A 27938-nucleotide genomic window follows, 5' to 3' on the forward strand; every position below is an offset into this window, starting at 1 on the left:
CAGTTCAGGAGGTGTTGTTTACATCATTTGTGGGTAAATAATGGTGGAAGCTTGTTTTGGACCTTTGAGACAGGCGATCTGGATCTGGTGACCTTGAAAGTCAAGGTCATTTGTGTGCAGAAACTTTACAGCATTCTGTTCCGTGATTATCAGTAAATATCTTGTACACAAGCTTTTTACCCAAGAGGTCAGTAAAGTATGACCTTTGACTCTTTAGCCTTGACATTTGACCACCAAAATCTAACCTGACGCTGGGCATCTGATGACAGACAAAAATGGATAGCAACAGTTCAAATGTATATTTTCTAAAAAAAACATCATACATTAAAATGTCCATCACACAATGACAATCTTAAGATAAACAAAACAATGCAGATCAAATATTTCATCAGTTTAATATAGTCTTGTATTTATCATACATGTACATCTGAATGGATATCTATGATCAGACAAAATAAACACTTTTTTGTTGAAAATTTACAATGCTTCATCATTCGTCACACCTTTTTGTAACTTTTTCATTATCAACAAAACGTGTGATTTATTATATCTACAATGTCTGCAGTTTTTAAAATTTCTTTTCCCTGGAATTGCATAATATATATATATATTTATAACACACTGACCATTGGTCACCAGTCTGTCCCTGTTCCCTGTTCTGTACATAGAAAGACAGGATATAAAAAAAAGTATTAAAACTTGTCCACATCATAAACATCGACTCGAGATTTCAGCTTCTAAAGCTGCAAATCTCAAGAATGGGTAATACTATACTCAGTGTAAAATCACAGGCAACTGTTGCGCTAGTTACAATTGGAGAGACAGGTAGGGAGAAACAATAGGAAAGAAGGAAAAACAATTACAGGCTGGCCATTATAAAACAAGTCTGAATAAAAACTCAAAATAACCAAACTCAAAGTATTAATGGTCAGATAAATGTAAGAAAATGGGAAAAAAAGTGGTAACAAATTTGATCACGAGATCAAATTAAGACTTTCAAGTCGACACACATGGCACGGCTACATCATTGCATTTCCAGGAATGTTTTCATTAGTATAAAATGATGCCAGAACTCTCATCAATGCTGAACATGGGAAATGAAGGGGAGGGGGATATGACTAAAAAAATATTCAATGCAATATCACATAAAATAATAATTTTACTACCATAAATTAATTACTGCTGAGATTTTTCCTATTTTGTTTTTGAAATACAAATGTAATGGGACTACTTTTGAGCAACTTTTGCCTTCAAAGTGTTTTTGATTGATATTGTTTTTAATGCCAGTTAACATATTGATTTAACTGTAACAAGAGTATTTTCTATATTTCAGTGCAGGTTGTTTTTCAATCAGTATTAATATTTTAAAGATCATGTCAGTACACAATGCCATTCATAAAAGATGATTCATAGACATAATGGAAAGGTATAATTTATAATACATAACTGTATAGTGATAAGAGTTTGCCCTGATTACCCACACAAACTTATAAAATATCAGATATAGCGGGACAAAACACATAGCACTATAAAGTAGATATGTTATATTTGTTTTGTTTTGTTAATTTGACCAGCTCAAAACTTTCTGGCTCAATAAAAGCTTAACTACGAAAATTTAATTATACACTGTACTATATCTTCTATAGAACAGAAAATTGAGTGTTGTCAACTTGACATTTGTCAATTAGAGAGGAGGTATGTTTAAAGTCACTACACAAATTCTGTTGCATAGTAAAGTAATAAATACTACTTAACCACTGTAACTTAGTACAACAAAAAGATGTAAAAGTCCAAAGTAAATGATAGTAAAGTAATAAATACTACTTAACCACAAACACTTGTAACAAATTAAAGTCGAAAGTACATGACAAAAATAAATCATGGTAAAACAGGGTCCTCAACATTCTTTTTGTTCTCTGTATCTTTGGTTTCTAAGCTTCGTAGAAGCACTCACACTAGATAGAACTCAACATGTTCACAGTATACCACAATATTGTACCATTTCCAACTTTTTGTGGAATAACGAGCATTGATTTTTCTACTTTTAGCAGGTTCTTTGTAAAAATTTCAAAACATGGAAACTGCCATATTCTGAGTTTGTTTACTGAGCATGGCATTTCAATATCTAGGACAGAAAAAAGATGATGTATCATTTCAGTTGCTTTGTAAGTGCAACACTAGTATAAAGCTAGTGCAAGATAATTATCAAGACTTGAGTGGGTTTTTTTTAACTTTACCCACTGTTGCCATCAACACTTGCTATTCTACAATGTTGACTCTCATCTACACATTTCCATTTTGTATTTATCTAATTGTATAATCAATATCTCAACCGTGCATCAACACAGGAATGTCAATGCAATGTATTTAACATTCAGCTTCATATTATTTTAATACAGGAAAGGGGTAGTAATGCTAGGACTACAAGTATTAATTTTGACACAATCTCAAAATCACATCGTTTAAAATCTTTTCAAATAAAAAAAAATCTTGGCCACAAATGTGTCCGAGATATAAACCTGTTTATGTACAATACGCTGCAGCACCTAATCATATTAGAACAGTATTATCATCAGAGAATATAAAACACACTTGACACTACTGGCTACACCTTGGCTTTACAGCACACAGGTTTAAGGTTTTAAGTTAAAGCATGCACTTGTTAAATGGTAAGACTGGTCACAACTCGTTTGGAATTTACATGTAGTCTGCCAATGGTAGGTTAACAACGGCAATACTATAGAGTAAAACTTCATCACCAACCAACCACTTCAATCCCCTGTATAGATGGAATATCCAGGATTCTATACACGATACCCTTTTTTCACCAGTCTGCTTGTATGAAGATCAATTTATTTAACTGTTTGGATTTTCACTCAAACAAAAGAGCAACATAAAAATGACTCGTTGATATCCTTGCACATTTTCAGTCCCTGAGGTATAAATATGCAGTGAGAATTTTCCACAGTGTAACCAGATGGCTGTGCAAGTATACAACCTCCAATAAGATAAAGCAGATGAAATAGGAACCATTGTGCAAGGTTCCTGCAGGGACATCTGATGTCCAACAGACTTTCCCAAGGATGAAAAGTATTGACTCTCCCACCATGGATGAACTGTAAGAATGGGCGTCTTGTGTTTCAGACATGAATGACAGTGACCAGCACAGCTCATGTTTAGTCAAAACAAGTGAGGGACAATGGCGAATAACACAAGACTGAATTCTTTATTACATCATTGAAACCTAGTCACCTCAGAAGTTTTAGGAAGGATGAATAGTGACCAAGTGAAGGAGTCAAGGCATTAGCATGAAACGGCGAGATATATATCGTTAATGATCAGTCCTCAGTAATGATAGTGACAAGCATACAATTCATTTTTTTTTGTGTGTAAGTAATCTCATTAATCTAGTAATCATCATGTAAACAGCTGAACACTGCTTGTAAAACAGTAGCCAGTATGGCTTTAAATCACCGGGACCCGGCTCAACAGCATTCCGTATCAAAATCATTTTTTGCACATAATTAGAAACATATTCTGATAATTAAGACTAGTCCATGCAATAACGGTTACCATTTGTGATTACTAAGTTTTGATGAAGATACAAAATGTAATCAGTGCATTGTTATCAATAATTATGGGATGTGGACTTGAGCCACTACTCAGGACAGGGTTGTGGTGTAGTATCCTATATGATGGTTATACTGTGTTGTTAAGGAGGAAGTGGCTATGGGTCAAAGATTGTGCACTACGAACAGTTTGACACTAATTACAAGAAAGAAACATATCACAACCTTGTTAATAATGGACCTTCTACCTAACACTTGAACATTATCATTTGATTAACATCTTATAAAACATGTCCAAATATTGAAACTTAACATCAGCTTTCCTCGACTTTTCACACAACATGTCTGTAGTTGAATACTTATACCTTTGAGAAACATCACTATGATGTATAAAATATATCTCAGATTAAGTTTAGGCATATTTTTAAGGGGAAAAATAAATCTGATATATATATTGCATTTTGCAATGTTGCATTTCAAGAACAGTGGGAAAAGAATTGTATTTCTTGTGATCAATACTCTAGTTATAATTTTTAAACAGTACTCTTTCCTCTCACAATCAGTACATGTCGAACTTGACATGCTTTCCTTCCCACACACATCCAGGCTCACACAGACAGGGAACAAATATCTACAGCACAATACCTTGGTACTGTTAAGTTGATTCAATAGAAACAATGCTAATATATTTCAATACACTACAATCTTGCACTCACACTGTCACCTTTACTTCAATAAATAGCATTTGTTCTCACCAGCACCGAACCAGGTCAGGGCTACAACAGCGATGCAGCACTGGTGACTACCCTGTCCTTGGTTAGGTAACATCCACTCCAAAGTACCATGAGAAATGAGAAGGTTGATGATGAGATGAATAATGACCGAATGCCCTGCCAGTAGTGAGCAAAGCAGCCCTAAGTTGTGTATACTGAGGCCAACCTAAAACCGCCTGGCCAAAAGTGTACAGTGATCACAGCTAGCTAGTGATTCAATTCACATAACATACAGACATCTGGCATGATGGCTCACCATACTAACCAGGTTCTAATCTCTGTAACAATAATTAGTTAAAACATGCGTCAAATATACATCAGTTTTGTCATCTCCTATTTTCATGAATATTTTAAGTTTATCTTGTTTAAAAATATTATTTTGGCAAGTTTCCACTACTCATTGTCAGCACAAACTTGTCTTTTAACGTCATGAGGTGGTATATGTACACAGCACCAACACAAAAACAGCAGACTGCAGCTGACCACTAGGAGGCGGTGCCCTTCCCAACACTGGCCTTCCTCAGATTACGAACAACTGCCACGTAGGGGACACTCAGTCCACCATTCCTCCTTCAGTGTCGCACATTCCACTCTCAAATGGCAATCAATCAACATAGGTCAATACTGATATCTGTATGATTCTTTGTTTGGTAGGTTAAGTATTGGTGACAGTTTAATCACTGAACACTGGGCATAGTAAGAGCCCATTTTTGTTAAACATCCCTTGTGAAGAGCCATTGAGTCCCATTGCTGCTGAGCAGTTCATTGGGTCTCGGCCAACATCACGGATCATACTGTGTAATTGAATTCTAAGGCTTTAATTGTGACATTTTGCTGCCAACCGATCACTGGTTCACATGCAGTTAGACCCTGTCTTCACTTGGAATCAAACTGGCCCATTCTGAACAACATTGGTAGCTGGGGAGGCACTGGGCAATGCACAGTCCTTCTTTTCTAGACAGTCTTTGGCCTGATTACTGAAACACAATAATGTAATAAGTTACCAAATATTTTCAACTTAAACGGTTTATAGGCTAGGGTATGAATATCCCTCATTTCGGGTGACCCAATCCAAATTTTGACCTTTGTAATTTAACTCAAGTGAAAATTTGCATATTAGGTACATCAGTAACTTTTACATTGTCTTACACCTTATACACACCATAACGTGATCATATAGTTTTGATATCAGAAAACTAATCCCTAGGAAACTGATTTTTTTTCTTCAATCCTCTGGCTATCAGTACTTAATTACTCTTTCAGTTTCACGCATTCCACTCTCCAATGGCTGGGACTCTTTCCCTCGGCTTCACCCTCGAAAAATAGCTCCAGCCTCAGGGCTGACCAACATGCCAACACCCCAAATAGCCAGGTGATAAACATATATTGGTACTTTGCCAAAAAAATTAGTTCGTAAATCTATGTAACGTTGAGATCTTTGAGATAATTATTACTTCCAGAAAAACAAACAATTTTACTTCGTTGAGATTTCATTGAAATATCTCTCTGGATTATTTTGCATTTGGTTTTGAAATGTTACACACCTGTTTTCCACTTGTTCCTGAGACAGACTAGCATGCTCCTCTATACACTGGGGTACATTTACTGGCCCATTGGTTCCTATATGGTCAGCGGTCCCCATAGCCTTCTGTGATGTGTCCTTGACACATCCAGCACTAGTCAAGACACTGGAACATCAATATACCAATCAATACATCTGCTCTTTCCAAAATAATTTATGTTGTGTCAAAGGAATACTACTAGAAATAGTAAACATCCGTTATGTATCTAAACATATAACACTAAATTTAGTACACATCCATTATGTATCTAAACATGTAACACTATATATAGTACACATCCATTATGTATCTAAACATATAACACTAAATTTAGTATACATCCATTATGTATCTAAACATATAACACTATATATAGTACACATCCGTTATGTATCTAAACATATAACACTATATATAGTACACATCCATTATGTATCTAAACATATAACACTATATATAGTACACATCCATTATGTATCTAAACATATAACAATAAATATAGTAAGTCAGCTGGTCTATAAAACTGTATGAAATCACACAGACCCATAGTCTTCGATGTTAGAAATAATAAAACTGAAGACTTGCAATGGTGGCCTACCTTGGACTGTCAGCACCTACAGCCTCCTCTGTTGATGATGAAGGTGTCTCCTCTTGCTTATTGCCACCACTGCCGTTGGTTTCTTTCTTGGTCTGGGACACGTCAGCCTCAACTGCCCCACTGTCACTCGCTACATCAGTTGTGGACGATGAAGGCTCCTCACTCTTCCCACTGGATGCAGGAAAAATATCAAAGTTAAGTTAATTTACCGATACAGCATCTAATTCCTTACCAGTTTTCTATACCTTGTTATTTTTGCAATACAATGCATTACTGCACCAACCCTTGATTCCTCATAAAATATCTGAACTCCACTATCACTATAATATAATTAAGGTTGCCAACTTCCTTGTCCTAGTAATGCAATAGTGTCACCTTGCCGGATATTTTTTTACAGTTATGACAAAATCTCTATGTTTTCTGGAAAAGGGTCATTTATATATAAATAGGATAATTGAGTTCACAACCTTGATTATATTTTAGGTATAATGATAGATGAGACCTATAATGCCTGTGATTTTATACAGTTAAAGGGTAATTATCTAGAGTAATACATCTAAACACCTAAAACTCTTTGCAGGATTAACTTACAGCACAAAATACGTTTATAAGCATTTTGTACAATCATCCTCCAAATAGAAATTTGAGACATTTGTTTTGTAGATAACTTCTCCATTTTATATCCAAAGTTGATCACATACCATAGCATAAAAGCTTCAATGTTGAGTTAAATACGGGTAAACAGTACGATTTATACCACAATTACATACACATAAATGACATGTGAATTTGCTGGTTTGTTCTTGTGATATTTGTTTCTGAATGATGATGCTTTTCAAAGTGTATCATGATCTGTGTTAAATCCATGTTTATTTCTAAGTGATGAAACAATATTTAAGTATGACATACCCGACTGTTGTGGTTTCTTGAGAGGATGACTGAGGGATTGCATCACTAGATGACGAAGGTGGAGAGCGTGGGGTTGTTGGAGCCCTCGGTGAGGTGACAATATCAGACGTGGATGTGACTTCGCTGCCTTGTACATGTTCCTCTGATGACTCCACTTCCAGATCCTCTGTCTTGATGTCGTTGCTCACCTGTTCTATAGATGATCCAAGGTCTGCTGGGGCACTTCTGGCCACTAAAATGAGGAAACGGGTACCAATGTAGGGACTTAACAAAACCATACACAAAGCAAAGGTGGAAGTGTAACCAACAGTATACATAATAATAGATAAGGATTTACACATAGGTTGTTGGATGCATACCTTACAGTATACATCATATCTAACAAGAGATAAAGATAAACAGATTGTCGGCTAATTTACAAGTTGATGGGTGGATACAAGTGTAACAGTATGTACCAATATTATTTAACAGTCAAATGAAATTTATAAATTGATGAATGGATATTTTACTTCCAACAGATAATTCTAACAAGATTATGTTGCATGCATGTTTAGATTAGATATGGACCATGCTCCAATCAGCCACAGGGCCATGGTTCAATCATCTTCAGCTCTACAAACTGCACACAAGTCACACCCTGTTTCTAATCAATACAACATGACAATTCTTGCATGATGGGCACTATATTTGATTGACGAAAACTGGATGATGAAATTACTGTATTTAACAGTGTGAATGCTCACATCTATAAGCCCCTTATTTCCACAGTGATCAAAAGTGACTTTTGACCCTTCAACCTTGACTGATGACCACCAAAATCTAATCAGGTGTCAAGTTAATCTTAATACTGTATAAATATGAGCTGAAATTTGTTGAGAGATTCATAAAGGTTCAATGTACACAAGATTTACTACGGACGCACTAACCAAGAGCAATTACTAAATAACTCCAACAAAGTACCGGGCATAATGACAATTCATAAATGGGTGAGAAAATATTTTAACTCATTCACCCCTGAAACTTCATAATGAACTATTCCAACCTTTGAATTGGATGAGTTCAAATGTGTCTTCAGGAGTGAATGAGTTACCTTGCAGTATGAATTGTCGAACAGATAAATGGACATGCATGTACAACTTACAGTATGCAGCAGGCCGAGAATTGACATCAGTAGTATCCATCTCCACAGGAGAACTACTCCTAGGTCCTGGGGCAGAACTACAACCAGCAATCAAACACTGATAAGCAGGCATTCAAATACTCAAGCTTCACAAAAGGTATGGAAATATTCCAATAAATGAAACTCGTTTCCATTGTTGAACATCAATACAAGAATACAAATTACATTTTTAAAACAACAACAAACTGAAAATTTACTGCAGAATAGCAATGCCTTTAATACCTGGACTGATTCATTTTTAGTATTAGGAAAGATCTTCCGTTGGTAGACATTTTATTTTATACTTAATTCTTAATAATTAATGCGGGCGGTAGGTACCTTTTTAAAACAAGAGGCCAAAGGGCCTTAGGGGTCACTTGAGTTATATCATAGGTACTGGTAGCTTTATTTTATTGTTTAGATGTGAAGTGGAAATCAGTATGTAAACTAAGTGAAATACAATACTTGTCATGTCATCAAAAGATAAGAATTTGAAAACATTGGTAAATGTTCCCTTTGGGGCCCCGCCCTGGCCCCTGGGGATGGGGCAGAAATCCTAATTTTACAATGTAATACCCTCATTCACCAAAGATGATTCTGACTAGGTTTGAGTAATTTTCTGCTGAAAATGGATAAAATATACCCAAAAGTGTTATTTCCCTATATAAACTATAGTAAACTTTACCCCCTCCCCAAGGGAGAATGGATAGCTCCGGGGGCCTGAAATTTACAATTTAAATATAGCCCCTGATGATCTTTCTTTCCATACAGAGAAAATGACTGTAGTACCTCTGAGTCTGGAGAAGAAGATTTTTGAAATATTGGTTAATTTTCCCTTTGGGCCCCGTTTGGGGTAGGAATTTCAATTTTACAATTTTGTATCCTCATCTGCCAAGGATGATTCTGACCAAGTTTGAAAAAATTCCATCTACTGGTTCTTCAGAAGAAGTTGAAAATGTAAAAAGTTTACGCACGATGGACGACAATGGAGGGAAAGTGATAGGAATAGGTCACTTGAGCTCAGGTGACCTAAAAAGAAGATTTCCCCATAACACTTCTCATTATTAGTTACCTGCTAAGATCATCTATATTACTGAAGTCTGCCCAGTTGTCCTCGTTTTGTGACACTGGTATTTTGTTGGTGAATTCAGCCCAGTTCTCTCCCTCTGTTTGATTTGGTTGTTCCTGCTGTTGTGGTTGCTGGGTAGCAGTGTTCCATGGTGAAGTGTCCATGGCAATGGGTGTGGACTCCTCATCAAAGTTGGCCTGCCAGGCTGTAAATGTGACAGGGTAAGTAAGACACAATTACACATAAATGCAGTTTGGGCCTTGGCTGAATTTCATTTGTCAATAAAACAGATATTTCTCTTAAAATGCTGTCAAATTTCAAAGAAACATTTACAATATATCCATATACATGTTTAAAAATTACAATTTACAAATGCAGAAAACGGGTAGTCTTGGTCAGAAACTTCCATACTCTTATTAGTAAACTTACATTATCAGAGTGAATGTTTATTTCCTCATGGACTTGATAAAATACTTAATTTAATACATCAAAGACCTGATATTGCGAGATAAATATAAATAAAGCTAAAAGCAAATAAAACAATTGCATCTTTCAAGCTGTCAAGAAAATCGGTTTACCTAACCAAAAAGACAAATATGGAGGGATAACAGGGAAAGGGAATCAACAGCATGCCACAACACACCACATATCCAAAACTACTAGGCAACTGAGTTCAACATTTCCAGTAAACTGACATCTTTTTTTCTCTCAATTAGACCCATCACTGCCAAAACATTTGAGCTGCTGTCTTTATTTTGCTTTCAACTTTAATGTCTAGTCTGGATATTGTAAATTTTTTGCATCAGTGTTGAGATCTCTGTTGCCTACCATCCTGACTGGAGTCAACGTCCATGTTCTCACTTGGTTGCTGTAGAATCCTTTTGGGTGAGGTAAGCTCCTCCTCGCTGTCAGTACTTGTGTCACTGTCATCACCAGAGGTTTCTGTCAGACGCCTGTAAACAATGTAATCCATTATATTTCTTTAAATTTGGCTCCAAAATGGGAAAAGGATGGATTTTACCGATAAGTATCGGATATGACTGTCATATTTATCAAGTATCCGTCCACTTTTCCTAAAATTGAAGTTAAGAAGACTGCTAAATAGTGATGGTGCAGGAGACAAGACCTGGGAACCCAAGCACATTGTATCCTTTGTGGTTATCAATGGCACTGGGAACCCAAGTACATTGTATCTTTTGTGGTTATCAATGGCAAAGGTGATCATAGGTAGTGCTAATAAATCAATTGTTTTTCAATGTTGGTTTAAAGTTTTCAGACATTACTTTTGTGGCCCAAATAGTTAATTCCATTTAGAAACTGATCAATTGGGGGCCGCTGATCTACATTGTAAAGAAAAATATTAAAATATAGTTATCTGAAATCATGGTCAGCTGACACCTACCCCGACCTTTTAGCCTGTGAGCTTGGTGAGTAGGTAATCTCTTTTTCCTCCCATATATCTTCATCGCTGTCTTCATTGTCATCAAACTGCTGGATCTTTTCATTGCAAGCCTGGTCAAACATTGAAGAGCTTGCCGCCTGTAAAAACCAGTGGTCAATGTGTTATAAAAACACAGGCGAATTTTATATTAATTTATTCAGGGTTTATTCAGGGTTTGAAACAAATACATATCTTCAAGCAAAATTCATGTGAATTGTAAGAATAGTCTAGTTTAAAGTTCCTCACTCACAAATTTCTGCAAGTAGATTTTTAAACTCTCCGACAAAGTTCAATATTGATATTCAACAAGATGTCCTAAATGAATCATTGTATATGTTTTCAACTCCATTTGTTCAAATGTTCATTCATGTTACATTTGTTTTGTGAGTTCGAAACTGATTTTGTAAGTTAAATTTTCAATCACTTGCAAAATTTTCTTAAGTGGCTAAATAGTTTCAACCACTGTCAAAAGCACAACTTTATAGCATGCCAGTGTAAAAAGTACTGCAATTTCTGTATGAAAAAGAAAACAGTATAATGAGTAATCAAGTCACTCCTGGATAAAAAAAAGATAAGTTACAAAATGACCTAAAACATGAATTCCCCTACTCCATGCCAATCTTATGTCACTTCAATAAATAGCAACAGTGACTATGGCCTTAACTTGGGAACCCTGAAATAAGAACTCATTCGAGGTATTATCACACTTGACTTTTGTATACAGTTTGATTAAAATCTGTTTAGAATTAAATCTGCTAGAACAATGACACTGAAATGAGAAAGGACGGTACAGAACAGGCCATGCTGGACATGGGTAATAGGACTTCCCCTCTCAAAGAAAGGAGATGTGATCTTAGAATGTGGCACTCAGCCATCCAAACAGATACCCTCATACAAAATTTGGCAATTACAGATAAAAGAGTATTTAAAATATGCCCGCACCATTGTGACAAACAGGCTGATGGACTCAGAGCAAACCTTTAGGTTCCCTCTGTTAGTACTTATAGGGAACTTATACTCACATGATCCTCGTTTGCTTGAATGTTAAAGTCTATACTAGATATCCTCTCCGTGAAAAGGGAGCTGGAATAAATAATCACGCATATTCATTATAATTTGCATCAACACTCTGATAGCGACCTCTGAAAGCATTTGGATCTGATTGAGGATTTTCTGTAACTTGTTAGGAAACATTTTAATCTATAGTATTTTATCAAACTTTCATGAATGATAAGTGCAAATCTTATAATAAAACTTGTAGTTTGTATATGACACATTTTAAAATGGAATCAATTTGCAGAGACCCTGTCACTTTTAATTCAATAGAACAAGTAGCCTTGCTGGACCCTTTCCAGACTTCTCTGTAGAAGAAAAAGTATTTACATGAGTAACCTTGGCTGATACTGTAAAAGAATTGAACTTCATAACACTTAAATTGTCTGCAAAGTATGTCAAAACTATTACTTAGTAGGAATGACCTTTTTTGTTTACTTCACAGTTAAAATATACAATAAAAAGCTGAAAACTTGTGTAATGAAGTAATGACAAAAAGTGGATATAATGACAGACTACAAAAATAATTCTAATACATTCAAATAATTCCAATTGATTAAAAAATACAAATCTATCACTCACTCAAGTTTGCCTTCCTGTTCAGTGAACTCTTCCTCGTTGAAGCCAAATTGGTCGATGAAGTTGCTGGTCATTTGTTGCAGCTGGTAATCAGAGAAGGCCTGATGAATAATAAATCAGGCGGCACATCAGCAGCCACGAACAACTGTGTACCCACCCACCCATGCCAGGAGTGGACACACCTGTCTGTACTACAGTAAGCTAGCCATTCCATACCTACTCATACCAGGAGTGGACAGACCTGTCTGTACTACAGTAAGCTAGCCATTACATACCCACTCATACCAGGAGTGGACACACCCGTCTGTACTACAGTAAGCTAGCCATTCCATACCCACTCATGCAAGGAGTGGACACCCCTGTCTGTACTACAGTAAGCTAGCCATTCCATACCCACTCAAACCAGGAGTGGATACACCTGTCTGTACTACAGTAAGCTAGCCATTCCATACCCACTCATGCCAGGAGTGGACACACCTGTCTGTACTACAGTACGCTAGCCATTACATACCCACTCATACCAGGAGTGGACACACCCGTCTGTACTACAGTAAGCTAGCCATTCCATACCCACTCATGCAAGGAGTGGACACCCCTGTCTGTACTACAGTAAGCTAGCCATTCCATACCTACTCATACCAGGAGTGGACACCCTTGTCTGTACTACAGTAAGCTAGCCATTACATACCCACTCATACCAGGAGTGGACACACCCGTCTGTACTACAGTAAGCTAGCCATTCCATACCCCCTCATGCAAGGAGTGGACACCCCTGTCTGTACTACAGTAAGCTAGCCATTACATACCCACTCATACCAGGAGAGGACACACCTGTCTGTACTACAGTAAGCTAGCCATTCCATACCCACTCATGCAAGGAGTGGACACACCTGTCTGTACTACAGTAAGCTTGCCATTACATACCCACTCATACCAGGAGTGGACACACCCGTCTGTACTACAGTAAGCTAGCCATTCCATACCTACTCATACCAGGAGTGGACAGACCTGTCTGTACTACAGTAAGCTAGCCATTACATCCCCACTCATACCAGGAGTGGACACCCCTGTCTGTACTACAGTAAGCTAGCCATTACATAGCCACTCATACCAGGAGTGGACACACCTGTCTGTACTACAGTAAGCTTGCCATTACATACCCACTCATACCAGGAGTGGATACACCTGTTGTACTGTAGCTAACAATCACCTAACCACATCAGGAAACTCTTGTCAGTGAGTGAACTACAGTAAGATTAAAATCACCCACCATGACCTATGCAAGGGAAATCCTGTCAGTGAGTGAACTACAGTAAGATTAAAATCACCCACCGTGACCTATGCAAGGGAAATCCTGTAAATGACTGAACTACAGTAAGATTAAAATCACCCACCATGACCTATGCAAGGGAAATCCTGTCAGTGAGTGAACTACAGTAAGATTAAAATCACCCACCGTGACCTATGGAAGGGAAATCCTGTAAATGACTGAACTACAGTAAGATTAAAATCCCCCCCCATGACCTATGCAAGGGAAATCCTGTCAGTGAGTGAACTACAGTAAGATTAAAATCAACCACCATGACCTATGCAAGGGAAATCCTGTCAGTGAGTGAACTACAGTAGGATTAAAATCACCCACCATGACCTATGCAAGGGAAATCCTGTCAGTGACTGAACTACAGTAAGATTAAAATCACCCACCATGGCCTATGCAAAGGAAATCCTGTCAGTGAGTCTTCCAGCCATTTAGCCAGGAAAATCCTTATGGTAACAATTTTCCTGTATACTATGTTGGAGCTTTGTGCAATCATTCCGTCTGATGTAAAAAATCAGAAGGTCATTCATTTTTCTGTTAAATTCTATTGTTAGTGACCTCCTAACTCGGGCAGCTCACACACAAAGCGTAATCTTTGTTTGGTAAGTGTTCTGAAGTTCGGGTCCGAACACAGAAACTCTTTTTGTTTAGTTTAACATTGACCTTGACCTTTTAGACAACTCACATGACCCAAGGGTGTAAACATTATAAATCTAAAATAATGTACTCAACATGTTTTTGCCATACATATAGGTAACAAAAATGTATACATATCCAACATTGAAGAACTAAAAACTCCTCAAGTCAAGCCTCCACACAAAATTTACCTAATGCAGCCAACCTTTCTCTCATTAATAACTATCATCTTCATGAAAATACTCTGGTGTAGACAGTTCATGAAACATGCAAATGATACTGAAAATGTATCTTTTTGCCATGCACAGATTAGCTTCTAAGAACTATTTTACAGAAAGCAAAAGCTGATACATTGATCTAAACACATAATGTAATCATTTTGTAAGTACTTACAATCATTTTAGCATTAAAAAAAATTCCTTGTTTTGTTGAGATTTTTTTCACTTTAAATTCATATATAATTTATTTCATTCAAAATTTACTTATTTTCTATTTTACACTTCAACATCTTAGTGTAAACAAATGAAGTATAAGCATACCTGCTGTATAGCCTCGTCTTGTGGGAAGGGAATGTCTCTAAAGTCTGGGTCCTCATCGTCACTACTGGAGGCGATAGGATGACCCCGTACCTGTAATGCAACAACCTCAATCAAACACTGAGCCACCTCAGTCTAACACTGCATATAATACTGAACTCAATCAAATTAAGTGAATTGTTTGTTCTTTTCTTCATCTAATAGTGTATGTTACATATAACACTATTAGATCAGCTATTTGTTTTGTCATATACCATTTATGACTCAATCTAGCCATATATGGTATTAATTCCTAACCAAGTCAAATCACATGGCAGTAATAACATTGAAACAAGATGCTATTTTGGGAATCATGTTGATTTGAACACTACCATTTGGTTGAAAATTGACCAACAATTTGGAAGTAAATGTCATTTAAAGTAAATCAACCACTTTGACACTCTTTTTTCCTCCCCTTAGCCTGTTTGATACTCATAATCCAAGCATGCTACCATACTAATTTTGTCAACATCTGCCCAATACTTTGGGAAGAGATGCCTATTTGACCCCTTTGAACTGAGCCCCTGAGTCTCCATGAGGGTCTGTACCTTTGTGTAATTTTTGATCCCATTGGTGAAGGATGTCTACACAGAAATTTGGATTTCTGCTATTAAAGTAACTTGGGAGATGTATAAATCCAAAGGTCCCCATGGTACTTTGTACAAAGGGCAGCTAAAACACTATTAATTACTATAGTATTGGAACTGTATGACAGTATAAAGGAATACTCACCAGTTCTATTGTATTTTTCTTGTTTAGTTCTGATAAGCTACCAGAGACAAAGGCTTCCCATTTTTCTCTGTGTTCTTCCTCAAGTTCTGAAAGAAAACATTTTAAAGGTGGAATTATACTCTTCAAACCAATGTGCAAAAGTTGCATATGTTGGCTGAATTCCCAAATGGTTTATGATAATCTAAGGACATCAGTGTATCATCAAAAACATAGCCATTGTCACTGAAATCATCATCAACTACTTGTTCATGACTCAGTAATGTGTTATCCACCTCAATAAACCATAACAAACTGTTCACACTGGAAGTTCAGTTGAATCTGATGACAGTAATATGGACGCTGACGATCAAGACTGCTGCAAGTGTAGGCATATGTGCTTTTCATTGTAACTACTGCTCATCTAATTAACAGGTGGATCTTGACTAATAATATGCCAATTTAATATCATTTTATGTTTTGGATGAAGGAAAAAATTATGACAACCATAAAGTCACATGCACACTGACACTAGTCCAGGTGTATAAAGTTTATTTGAAGCAATACAATTCTTTAGTCGGGACTGTTGACAAGTCAAACAGGACAAATTATTATACCAACTCTTAAAAGATACTAACTAATGGAGTGATATATTTTTATGCTGTAGCTGAAGATATTGACATATCAATAAGCATGACATATCTCAATGTATGCTACAGAGATTGTCAAGACAAGCAAATAGTGAAATCTTCGTAATCCTGACTGGATTTTGATAATGAATTTATATTCAGATTCCTAGACACTTGTTTACACTTGTTAATCCCTCGTCCAACTCCTTCATAGCAAACTGTCTATGTTGTTGGAGGGGTTGGATATTGGGAGGTGGTCATACGCCTGGTAACAGGTTTAGATAGGTAATGATCTAGCCCCTTATCAGGGCTTTGGTAGAATTGTTTTGAATGGCAATACAAGCTCATTTTATGTTTACCAATGACCTGATTGAGGGGCTAGCTATTGTCCAACTGTTTCAATATAACATACATTATGCAGGCTTTTCAAATATTTCAATTGCCTAGGTGTACATGTGTTACATTATAATTCAATGAAGAAATTTATAAATTCTATCTTGGGAGATTTGTATTATAGAATAAATGATACAGACATAAAGAATAAGGATTATAAGTGTACATTGTACATACAGGTTTAAATACTGTAACATGCCAGTCTTGTTATAAAAAAACAAATACTGTTCAGTTTCTTTTCACAGAAAAGATCGCGGAAATTTAAGTTCTCAACAACAAAAGACTGCTATCTGCGACATCGGATAAGATGTCGTTTTGTTTTTATTGTATAAATGCACATTTTATATGAACACACATCATATTTTCTTCAAATTAGTATTCCTGATTCCATATTAATGTTCTATATTCATTCCTGATTCATCGAGTACATGTATATGCAAATATTTCTGATTTCCTCAATTAATTATTTTTTTCAAGATTCCCACTTATTTCTCAGATTTTGTGTGAGTTATCAAAAGTTGCCACATTTCATCTCTGTGTATATATATGTGTCTAGTTTTAATTCAACATTGCTTTATTTACAGATTCTAAGTGTGAGCTATCTAAGGTAACAACATTTCAACTCTGTATATATATGTGTATAGTTTTAATTCAACATTGCTTTATTTACAGATTTTAAGTGTGAGCTATCTAAGGTAACAACATTTCAACTCTGTATATATATATGTATAGTTTTAATTCAACATTGCTTTATTTACAGATTCTAAGTGTGAGCTATCTAAAGTTACCACATTTCAACCTTGTATATATATGTGTATAGTTTTAACATACAGGTAGTTTATATGAGTACAATGTCACTTTTTTAAACATAGACTTCTACTGAGCAATGGAACACTTTGTCTAGAGTTCTAGAATATCTGTTGTCTTATTGTAATGAACTGTATGGTCAGACCAGATTTCTTTTTTTAAACTGGATTGCCTATCCCGCGATTCACATGCAACAATGATAAGATGTGATATCGTAAATGATAACAAAGATGGACTGTAAAATATCAATTTTACATACCAATCTGGATGTAGAAACTATTTAACAAGCTGTGAAAACAAGCACATTACATTTGGAGGAAAATCTAGCAAAGTGTATTGAAATATCATTTTCATAATAATACAAAGCCCAAAATATAACCACAGATCTGGAATATGGATACCAACTTAGCCAAGTTAAATGCTTTTTATTCTTTTTCTGATTATTATGCTATCTTCTTTCAATTTGCTCTTAACTGTTATTATGAAGAAAGAAAAATGTAGAGCTTTCACTGATGTGTGATAGCTTGACATGATTGTCTTTAACCCAAAACGTATGAAAAGGGCAAAAGGTGGAAAGGACTGTTGATCTAACTTTAAATGTACAAAATTGTGAAATTTTCATCAAGGACAGCATCATTTTCATTGCATTTTTATATATAACAAGAGGCCCATGGGCCTTAACGGGCACCTGATATATTTATACAGAGAGTTGGTTTTGTTTTTAACATGAACAGAAATATTATTCAAAGTGACAAAAAACAATAAAACCACCTTACTCTATATCTAGCATACAGATTTCAGACTAAAAAGGATTTGAAACTAGCACCTCTGATTCTTAACAAGGAAAATGAAGAAATTTTAGCACACTGACTCCTTTGAGCCCCACCCTACAGCCCTTGGGGGTAGGGCTGGCTCAAAATTTTCAAAGTATCAAACTGTCAATTCAAGGTTATAATTCCAATCAAGTTATTAACATGTAATATTCAAAGTATCATTTGCCATTATAAACCATAATAAATTTTACCCCCCCCCCCCCCCTCCTTCCCCAGGGGGTAAACGTGAGACCCTAGGGTCATACACCTTAAGACCCTTCCATCTATGAAGAGTATTTGATTCTACCATATCTGGGTCTTGAGAAGAAGATTTTTGAAATTTTAGTCAATTCAACCCTTTTTTCACCCCATCCATCAGCCCCTGGGGGTCAGCCAGGGCTCATAGGTACATACTATCAAACTGATACCTAATACTGATAATGCTAACCCAAATTGAATTACTTCCAATGGAAATTAAACAAATGTTGGTCCAAAATGTGATTTCCCTATATAAACTATAGTAAAGTTCCCCAGGGGGAAATGTGAGACCCCAGGGTCAAGAAATTCACAATTTCGGTTAAGCACCTTAAGACCCTTCCATCTATGAAGAGTATTTGATTCTACCATATCTGGGTCTTGAGAAGAAGTTTTTGAAATTTCAGTCAATTTGACCCTTTTTGGCCAAGCCCCTAAGGCCCCGGGGGGCTTAGGACTAAACCGGCAACTATTTTTGTTGACCTTTGTCCATGGAAGGTCCCTGCAAAATTTCATTGAAATTGGTTCAGGGGTTTTGGAGAAGAAGTGGAAAATGTAAATTGTTTACGGACACACGACGGACAAAAGGCGATCGCAATAGGTCACTTGAGACTTTGTCTCAGGTGACCTAAAAAGCATATACACATGGCTGTCTGTGTGATTTTTTTTTATAAAATTGACATGGGTTTTAAAAAAGAAATTCTATTTCTATGCAACAAAAATTTGTCAAAATGAAAAAGTAAAACAATTGCCATGAATACAATACATAAATGATAGCAACTAATGAGACATGGCATTTGTAAAATATCTATATGGAATAACTATATGGAAATTAAATTTTGAAACATTGCTGAAAACTTAATTCTCATATTTTCAAGAAAAAAATCTGAAAAATGGCTTAAATAATATTAAAAAAATAAGACTAATTGGAAAATAACGCAAAGGCTTTTCTAAAAGCAAATGCAAACAACCATCATTTGTCATAATAATACTTTTGAAGTTACATCAATATTGGTGTCACTACCTATACACCTTTTATTTTAGGATTAATGCTTTGTTAACGATTCTCAATCAGGATACAAACCATTGATCTGCTCCTTGAGTAAGTCTGTGTTTTCACCCTTTTCTAGAACAGCTACCACGTCATTGGCTATTTTGGTTAAGTGGCCCATATAGCCTCGTCGTCTACCCTTTTCTCGACTTCTACAAAATAATGTGTTTACTTGAAAATCAGCTCTAGTGTTGATGCTTGTTACTTTTTTAAACTTATAATATTAGCCAATATCTTACAATCATAGCAGCAAACATTTTGTTCTGAAAATGAAGATTTTTGTATAAATCTAAAATAGTAAACAACCCCCACTATCACCATATCAACTTAGCTGTTGTGAAGACGTTAATAACTCCACGAAACCTTAACCTTTAATGAGAACAAGAACTCACTGTTGCTGATCATTTTCCTCCCACACATCCATTATTCGCTGAACAAGGTGGAATTCTGAAAATAACTGAATAAAGAGATAGCAATTCAATAATTATATCAAATTGCAACGTCAAGGTATTTTTCTACACACAAAATCTTTATATCGAGATTTGCTACAAGTTACCTCCTAATGTCATTTTTATATTCATCTTATGAAGTTTGATGAAAATTAGAAATTGTTCAGAATTTAAGTCAGTAGTGTTGACAAAGTTTTTCTATTATGGGGCAACAGTGACATTGCCCTCGAGGTATTCTCATAAGGGATCTTTGTATAAAGATTGATGAAACTATACCAAGAAATGAATTTACTGATAACTCTAAAATAGGCCGAGAGAGACATGAGTAACAAACACTGTATACCCCCATCAAATAAAACAAAAGAACGCTAATATGTACACAACATTATTCATACATTGAAGTCAGATACATTTTTACATAATCAGAACTACACATTTAATATGTTGATTCATTATTTATTTGACACTAACAAGAGGCCTCTAACACTCATAACCAATTCCCAACATGGTACTGGATTATGTCCCCTCCTTCATACTGTCATTACTCATCTCAACCTTACCTGGACTAAAAGTAGGTGCTCCTTCTTTCCTTCGGTTTCAATAGGAGAGTTATATAACACAGTGTTGATACATTGTGAAACATGCGTGTGAAGAAAATTGTTCCAACAGTACTTGAAATATAAATCCTGCAAAAAAGATTTTGAACTAAACTTTTGGAGTATTATCACAACAATTGAATCCACTTTAATAGCTGGTTCAATAGGAACCATCACAATAGGTTGTATTTTTTTGTTTAAACTTTGATTAATTAGCTTATATAAAGTCTTTTCATATTATTAAAAAAATCCATTTTTTTCTTCAACAGAACATCATCACTGGTGCAGCTCTACTAGAATACTTACTACTAAAACCCCCATGGTCCCCAAATTGGCTAATTCTACTGTAACAGAATGGGAATTGGTTAAAGTGAGTGCTGATACAAGACGAGCTATCTGCAGTCTGGTGTTTCCAAGCGGTGGCTCAAGCGTTCCTATTGACGTAGGCATTGTACAAAACTTTTGCTGCAAAGAAAAATAACAACAAATTTAATAATGCTGAATTGACACATAATAATGTATAGAAGACACTTTAAATTCATAAAGTACATGCCTGTCTGCCTATTGGATATGTAACTGTTTTATTCGAAAATCCTGTACAGAAAAATGTTGTTACATTTAATCTGTAATCTTGACAATAACAAAGATCCAGGAAGGATTACATCATATATTATGAAGATATTATAATACACACATCAATGCTAAACATAAACTGTGTAACATTTAATCACAGTTCATAACATAGTCAAATGACAAATTTAAAGCATATAACACCACTTCAATTCCAGTGTGCTGTGTGAATTTAACAGGATTATAAAACAACAGTGCGCAGCAACATGTGTAGTAAACATAACATGAGGATACCTACCTTGGGTGGAGTTAGGAGTAAATTATGGAAATCACGTAGTCTTGGTGTAATTGCTAATAAAACATTACTAACACCTTGGGCTAATCGTTCTGTGTCTAGTGTTGAAATATGTTCTGTCGATCCTTCAGGACTGAAACAAGACAAACAACCATATTGAGATGTCGGATTTAAAACTGTTCTTATAAATATAACACAAAATTTATATAAATAAGTTGTGCATGAACAAAATATCAATTCTGATATTATTACAGTACTGTTTTTCAAGTACCATCTTTTTTCAGTCATCGAAGTGAATAATAAATGAAATTCTCCAAGACTTGCCATTGAAATATAGAATAAGTGGATAGTTCTAAGTACTCACCCTTGTTTTCTAAATTCTAAAAGTGTTTGTATCACAGATAAACCATTGACTATAACAGACTCATTGCGTTCAGTGTCCAACATGTTGCTTAGCAGGTCAGACACGGTCTCCTCCCTGTAATCAAGAAGTCACAATTGTAATTGTTTTCCTTACACAAACAAAAACGCTTTTTGCAGTCAGCATATTTTTACAGGCAGTGATCTTAAGTTGCATCGAGGCCATTATAAAAACAGTGAACTTCAAGAACAAATATTTACAACAATTATGTTTCAACATATTTTCCTTATGCATAAAATTGACTACTTGCATACTAGTACCACTTGTATGCTACTGTATTACAGCTCCCGATAACAATAGTTCATTGGGAATCATGATGCGATTGCAATTGAGAAAGTTTGCTAACATTTTCTTGAGTCCAACTGGAAATATAAGTAACTTGTTATTTAGATATGGCCTCAAGTAGGGATCAGCACACAAATGCATCCAAGAAATAGCTTAACAACCTTTAAGTACTATATTCACAGAAAATCAAAAATGGCCTGGTTGCTTGTTTATTTATTCAGTCAAATTGAAGCAAGCAAAACTAGAGACTAAAACGATCATTAATACTATATTTGGTCATGATCCCTTTATTAATTCCTAACAAATAGTTGTAAACAACCTTGACAGATGGCTGACAAATTTTCTTTTTGTTAAAGGTTTAATAGGTTTAAAGACAATCAATTTGGCTTCATAATAGCATATAATAAAATTATATTTTTTCAAGGAAAATAGATAACATAATCTTGTCAGCTTGCTCTATTTTGTAGGTTATTGTCGGGCTAGCAGATATCTATTTCAGGCTAGTGGACTAAGAGTATCTACTAGTCCTGGACTAGTATATTGGGAGAGAAAAAGTACACCCCTGTGATGGAGTGCGAAATTTACAGGTGAAAAAAGATCACTGTATTCATTTTGAAATTGTTTATCATAGGTACATTAAATATTTTGGGTAAAATGATACAAATTTGTAATTTGTGATTGATTACCTTTATTGAGATATGTGGGATAAACAGTTATGACATTATTACTACATACATTTCCACTGTGTTGAGCAGAGGGTCCGGCTCTGGCTTGTCCTGTAGTTGTGACAGCTGTTCCCTCCCTAGCCGTACAATATCACATAGAGACTGGGCTGCATTGCAGTGAACCTGTAACCAAGTAAAATATGAACAATGCAACTTAAGCTGTTATATTCAGGAAATATAATTGCTATATAATTTGTCAGTTCGGATCAACTAATAAGAAGTTTTCACAATTCAACCACTGCCATCTGAGATTGGAGAACATCAGAGAGTGGAATTCATATCTATCTCATTTCTCTGTGTGTAAGATAGAGCTATTCAGGGTAAGAAAGAGGTGTAAGAAATATCTATCCTGCACCCCATTTCACGTGACGTGAAACAATGATGTGACGTCACGAAATTTGGAACTTTCCGATGCCGCAATGAGGAAAAGGCGATGTGATGAAATTAAAACCTTTTAGGATATATTTACTCTACACGCTAAAGGGGCATCACGCTGAAGTAACTATTTTTTGTGTCTTTTTTTCAAATACTACATAAACATATCAAGTGAGACTCCTTACGGAAAATAACGATCGGATTTGGCTGAAATAGATTCATAAAAATTATTAAATCTAAGATAATCATTGGTATTTCTACCTGTCTGACCAACGTTTTGTTTCAGGGATTTCCCTCCACTAGCGCATGCGCATTGCACACCATTTCTTTGTAAACAAAATGACTGGCCGTGTGAAGTAAGCCAACGAAAAGGGTTGTACCATGTCAGCTATGAAGCGAAAAGTTAACAAATGGTCAAAAGATAGCGCAAGGAGTACGTTACGGAATCATTATTACAGGTGGGAAGTATTCTAAGGAGAGAATAACTGCCCTAGCAGTTAGTACGGTGCATGTATTCTTCCTGATAGCTGGTTAAGCTGAAATGGAATCGACAGAAATGCTAGCGCTGTTTATGTTATGAATAAATATCTAAAACTATAAACCTTGCTAGTATCTTTGTCCGAGTTTGAACACAGATGAACTTAGTTTAATATGTCAATGGGCATGTATCTGAGAGAGTTTACTTTGTATTTCTATAATTATACAGTGGTTTAGGATAAGTGACTGGTTAGTTTGATTTTGTCATGAGGCCCTCCAAGGGTTAACTGTTGTGATAGCCACGGCGTATTCTGTCTCTGACGGTACTCGGGATCGGGGTCAAATGAGATACGTGCGCTTTTAGATTTACATAATTTATAATATTACCGGGTTCAGTAAAATGGTATGATTTAATTATATTGCTGAATTAAACGATTTTTTGTTAGTTTTTACATACAAGATTTAAATTAGTACTAATATGAATACCCGGCTCCTCTGGCACAACAACGCAATATGTCAGAAAGCTACATTATTGCAGCTAGATTAAAAATGTCAAAATGACGGGCCAGGATGAATAACTGAGGAAGGAGAACCTACTTCTAGCAGAGACGTATAAGTATACGTCTCTGCTTCTAGTAAATAGGATCGCGTACATTTTTTTTAAATCGTAATATTTCAACAGTTCATGTTTTCATATGTTGTTGACTTATGATGTATGATCATGCAACATCCTTTTCTCTGTAAAGAATTGATTTTCGACTTCAGATAGAATCGGAATACGTATTGAAAACAGGGGAAGAAACATTTGTTTACGTTGTAAAAATGGCACGTGCTGCCGATAACTACGCTTCTGTTTCGGACAAAAATGAAATTATTAAAGAAAACTTGGCTCAACATAAAAAAGGGTCCATTGACAAGAATGCTTTAATCTATGAAAAGTATTGAAAAAATATAATTATCAAGTAGCTCAACACGTCCCATATCTGACACATGTTCTACATGTACACATAGTGGTTTTGCCATACAGTTTAGTGTGTGTGATGGCTAATATGACTTACTAAGTGTTAGCGTATGGAGACAGTGAAAGTGGGTAAGAAGAGAGTAAACATAAATTTTTATGCATGGTATAGAAAAATAAAATGGCCAAAGATATGGAGTTGCACAATGTAAAAAAATAAATCACAAACGTTTCTCTTTTTTATAGCGTGTAGTTTGTCATTGCATATATGCACTTTACGAAAACATCTGAAAAGGGATATTCGTCTCGTGAATATTTCTTTTTACAGAAAGGTTTGTTCCATGGTTAAAGAAAGGTGTTAAGCCCCTTACAGATGACTTTGAAAGTGGGTCAAGTAAAAAGTTGACGCCGGACAGACGGACGACGGACACCGCACCATAACATAAGCTCACTTGCCGTTCGGGCAGGTGAGCTAAAAACGTGTGCCCCAGTCCTTGTTCAATTTTATTGGCAACAAACATGTTTAAAGTTTAAATTAATTTAAATTCTGAATATTGGCAAGTGTGCAATTAACTTCTGATGATGAATAACTACTGTTCAATAAGTTTGAATACAGACTTAGAAATCATATTACTTGGTTTCATAGTGCGGTAAGAAGTTGCAGTTGCCAGACGCCCCTCTCTAGGTGCCCCTTTGGAAACCGTTTCATCTCGCCCAGACTGTTCGTGTTTACTGCCTAGTCAGGTGACGTTATCAGCGCTATTTTTAGCAGGGCTTTCCCGAACAATTCAAGTGGTCAAACTGGACATTTGGAACGGACTAGGAATATGGGGATAGCGAGGTAACATAAGTGGAAGTGCATACAATACATACATTCATAAAAAAAAAATGGCTCTTCAAGTTATGTCCCTTTAAAAGATGTGATTTATTTATCTGTGCAAATATGGGACATACTTAATCTGACTGGCTGATTCGTTTTCGTCTAAAAAAAGCTCAGGGGAAAAATTGGTATTTTCAAAATGGTGGCCAGTCCAAATGCATTTTCATGGTTTCTGGGCTTATTCTGGTGGTTGGAATGAGAGAAAAATACTCTTTCATGCCAAAGGGGGTAGGATAGGGAAATTCCACCCTCTGGATTTTCAAATTTGGCAAAACCCTTGTCAAATCCTTTGGTTTTACCAAATTTGAAAACCCCTCGGGTGGAATTTCCCTATCCTACACCCCTGGATATGAAAGTGTCTTATAATCTTTAAAGCATATTTCTCTTAGAGTCAGGCTTTACATATCAATTAGAGTCAATAAGTTATGAGAAAATTGCAATTTTTCAGTAAGTGTTCACGCTTGACATGCACCATTTGAATGTAAATCTTGTGATTGTTTTCGTCGTGACATGACAACTTGACAATGAAAATTTAGTGATATGTTTTTAATACAGGCCAACATGAGTGCTTTCTTACAGATATTTGTCCAATACGAGAAATAGTAACCTTCCAATATTTCTTATCCTGTTTTCAATGTTTCCTCTTGGGTATTACATACTTACATCTTCATCAGTTGATGTCTTAAAGCATCCAACTAATTTTTCTACGATCTGGTTCTCATTTAACCACTGAAACAATGAAAAAAATTACCAAGGTAAGATTTTTTTATAAACAAGGCATATAAGTTTATTCAATCAATTCCTGAATAATGTGTTGATATTTATTCATTATTAAAAAGAAATCCTTGAAGGATTTTGATGTCATCATCAAAAGGTCTTATAAGTTCTTTTTAATGTTTCTCTTTTCTCTAGTCTGCTGAATTGATAGTTATGTTGACAGTTGATGCAACAAATTGTCATTTTAATGTGACCTCATCTTACTTATCTGATGATGGTGGGCTATTAAATCTATAACCTTGTGCTTAACCTTAAATTAGACGATAGCATTTGTTCTTTAATCGACTATGTCACAAACAAATAAGGGAACAGACAGATGTTAATTATAAGTAACCCCCCCCCCCCCCCCCCCACCAATATCTATCCAGAAAACTACATCACCCCACCAGTCTAGTCTTACCTCGATCACAGCTCTCCTGATTTCAGGTGACTCAACACAGGTAAGTAGCCTGAGGAGAAGGTCCATTATTGCTGAGGTGCCTATATGTTTTAAAAGTGTCCCAATAAAATCTTCTCTGGACTTTAAAAATTCAAATATCTGAAAAATATGAAACATTAATAAGATAACATACTGTCCAAATAAATGGAGTAACATGTCTTGTATTAAAAGAGTGTTCTGTGGAATCAAAATAAATGTATGTAATTATTAGAACTTACCAAACACAACTAGAACTGTATAGCCAAAGACTGACTAAAAACTGCCTGTTCCCAATTTTAAATGCCAAAATGAACTTGAAATATGTTAGGAACTCATCATGACACTTACAACACTGTTACACCTATTGTCTTGTTTACAATAGCTACAAAACAGAATAAAGGGATGACATCAGACAAACAGACCCAACACACCAATTGAAATATGACAGAAGGCAATCATCTCAATACATGGATCTAAACTATTATATAGGTTTTCAAATTGCTATAAAAGGAATACCTTGTTGTTTGCAAATAGCTTTAATGTTTGACAAGTGGGATAAATGTTCTAACAACCCATCAAGAAATATATACTCCCATCATTTTATATTTGCCTCAGGGTAAAGAATATGAATCATGTAACACTGATATAATGTTAAATGTTTGCGCCTTTGTGGACATTGTCAGATCCTTCTGTCAAAGAGTCTATGAGTGATATACTAACTACCCTAAATTGTCAGTAGATTAAAGTAATATTTCTGTTTGAAATTCTAGTGGTGACACAAAGGACAACACATTTTTTGGGTTACCTTGTAGAAGC

General features: G+C 35.6%; 1 protein-coding gene across 4 annotated transcripts in view; it reads right to left on the bottom strand.

Annotated features, from left to right (window-relative positions):
• Nucleotides 1–378: 378 nt before the first annotated feature.
• Nucleotides 379–27938, bottom strand: part of LOC110442726 (serine/threonine-protein phosphatase 6 regulatory subunit 3-like) — a 37990-nt gene continuing 10430 nt past the window's right edge. The window contains exons 6-26 of one of the 4 annotated variants that reach the window (XM_021486489.1): nt 27105–27242; nt 26591–26656; nt 23248–23360; nt 22171–22284; nt 21810–21939; nt 21248–21406; nt 20906–21031; nt 20289–20353; nt 19930–20048; nt 15974–16059; nt 15206–15295; nt 12716–12795; nt 12103–12163; nt 11042–11178; nt 10468–10592; nt 9643–9844; nt 8553–8629; nt 7412–7643; nt 6503–6673; nt 5887–6030; nt 379–5319 (exon numbers count right to left, since the gene is read on the bottom strand). In XM_021486489.1, the coding sequence (XP_021342164.1) occupies nt 5229–5319; nt 5887–6030; nt 6503–6673; nt 7412–7643; nt 8553–8629; nt 9643–9844; nt 10468–10592; nt 11042–11178; nt 12103–12163; nt 12716–12795; nt 15206–15295; nt 15974–16059; nt 19930–20048; nt 20289–20353; nt 20906–21031; nt 21248–21406; nt 21810–21939; nt 22171–22284; nt 23248–23360; nt 26591–26656; nt 27105–27242 (2526 nt within the window). In that variant the 3' untranslated portion in view covers nt 379–5228. Of the gene's footprint in view, nt 5320–5886; nt 6031–6502; nt 6674–7411; nt 7644–8552; nt 8630–9642; nt 9845–10467; nt 10593–11041; nt 11179–12102; nt 12164–12715; nt 12814–15205; nt 15296–15973; nt 16060–19929; nt 20049–20288; nt 20354–20905; nt 21032–21247; nt 21407–21809; nt 21940–22170; nt 22285–23247; nt 23361–26590; nt 26657–27104; nt 27243–27938 lie in introns of all 4 variants that reach the window. The other 3 variants (XM_021486481.1, XM_021486497.1, XM_021486472.1) reach the window with 3 other exon arrangements.

Source organism: Mizuhopecten yessoensis, unplaced genomic scaffold, assembly GCF_002113885.1.
Source record: "Mizuhopecten yessoensis strain PY_sf001 unplaced genomic scaffold, ASM211388v2 scaffold1923, whole genome shotgun sequence".
NCBI classification, from domain to species: domain Eukaryota; kingdom Metazoa; phylum Mollusca; class Bivalvia; order Pectinida; family Pectinidae; genus Mizuhopecten; species Mizuhopecten yessoensis.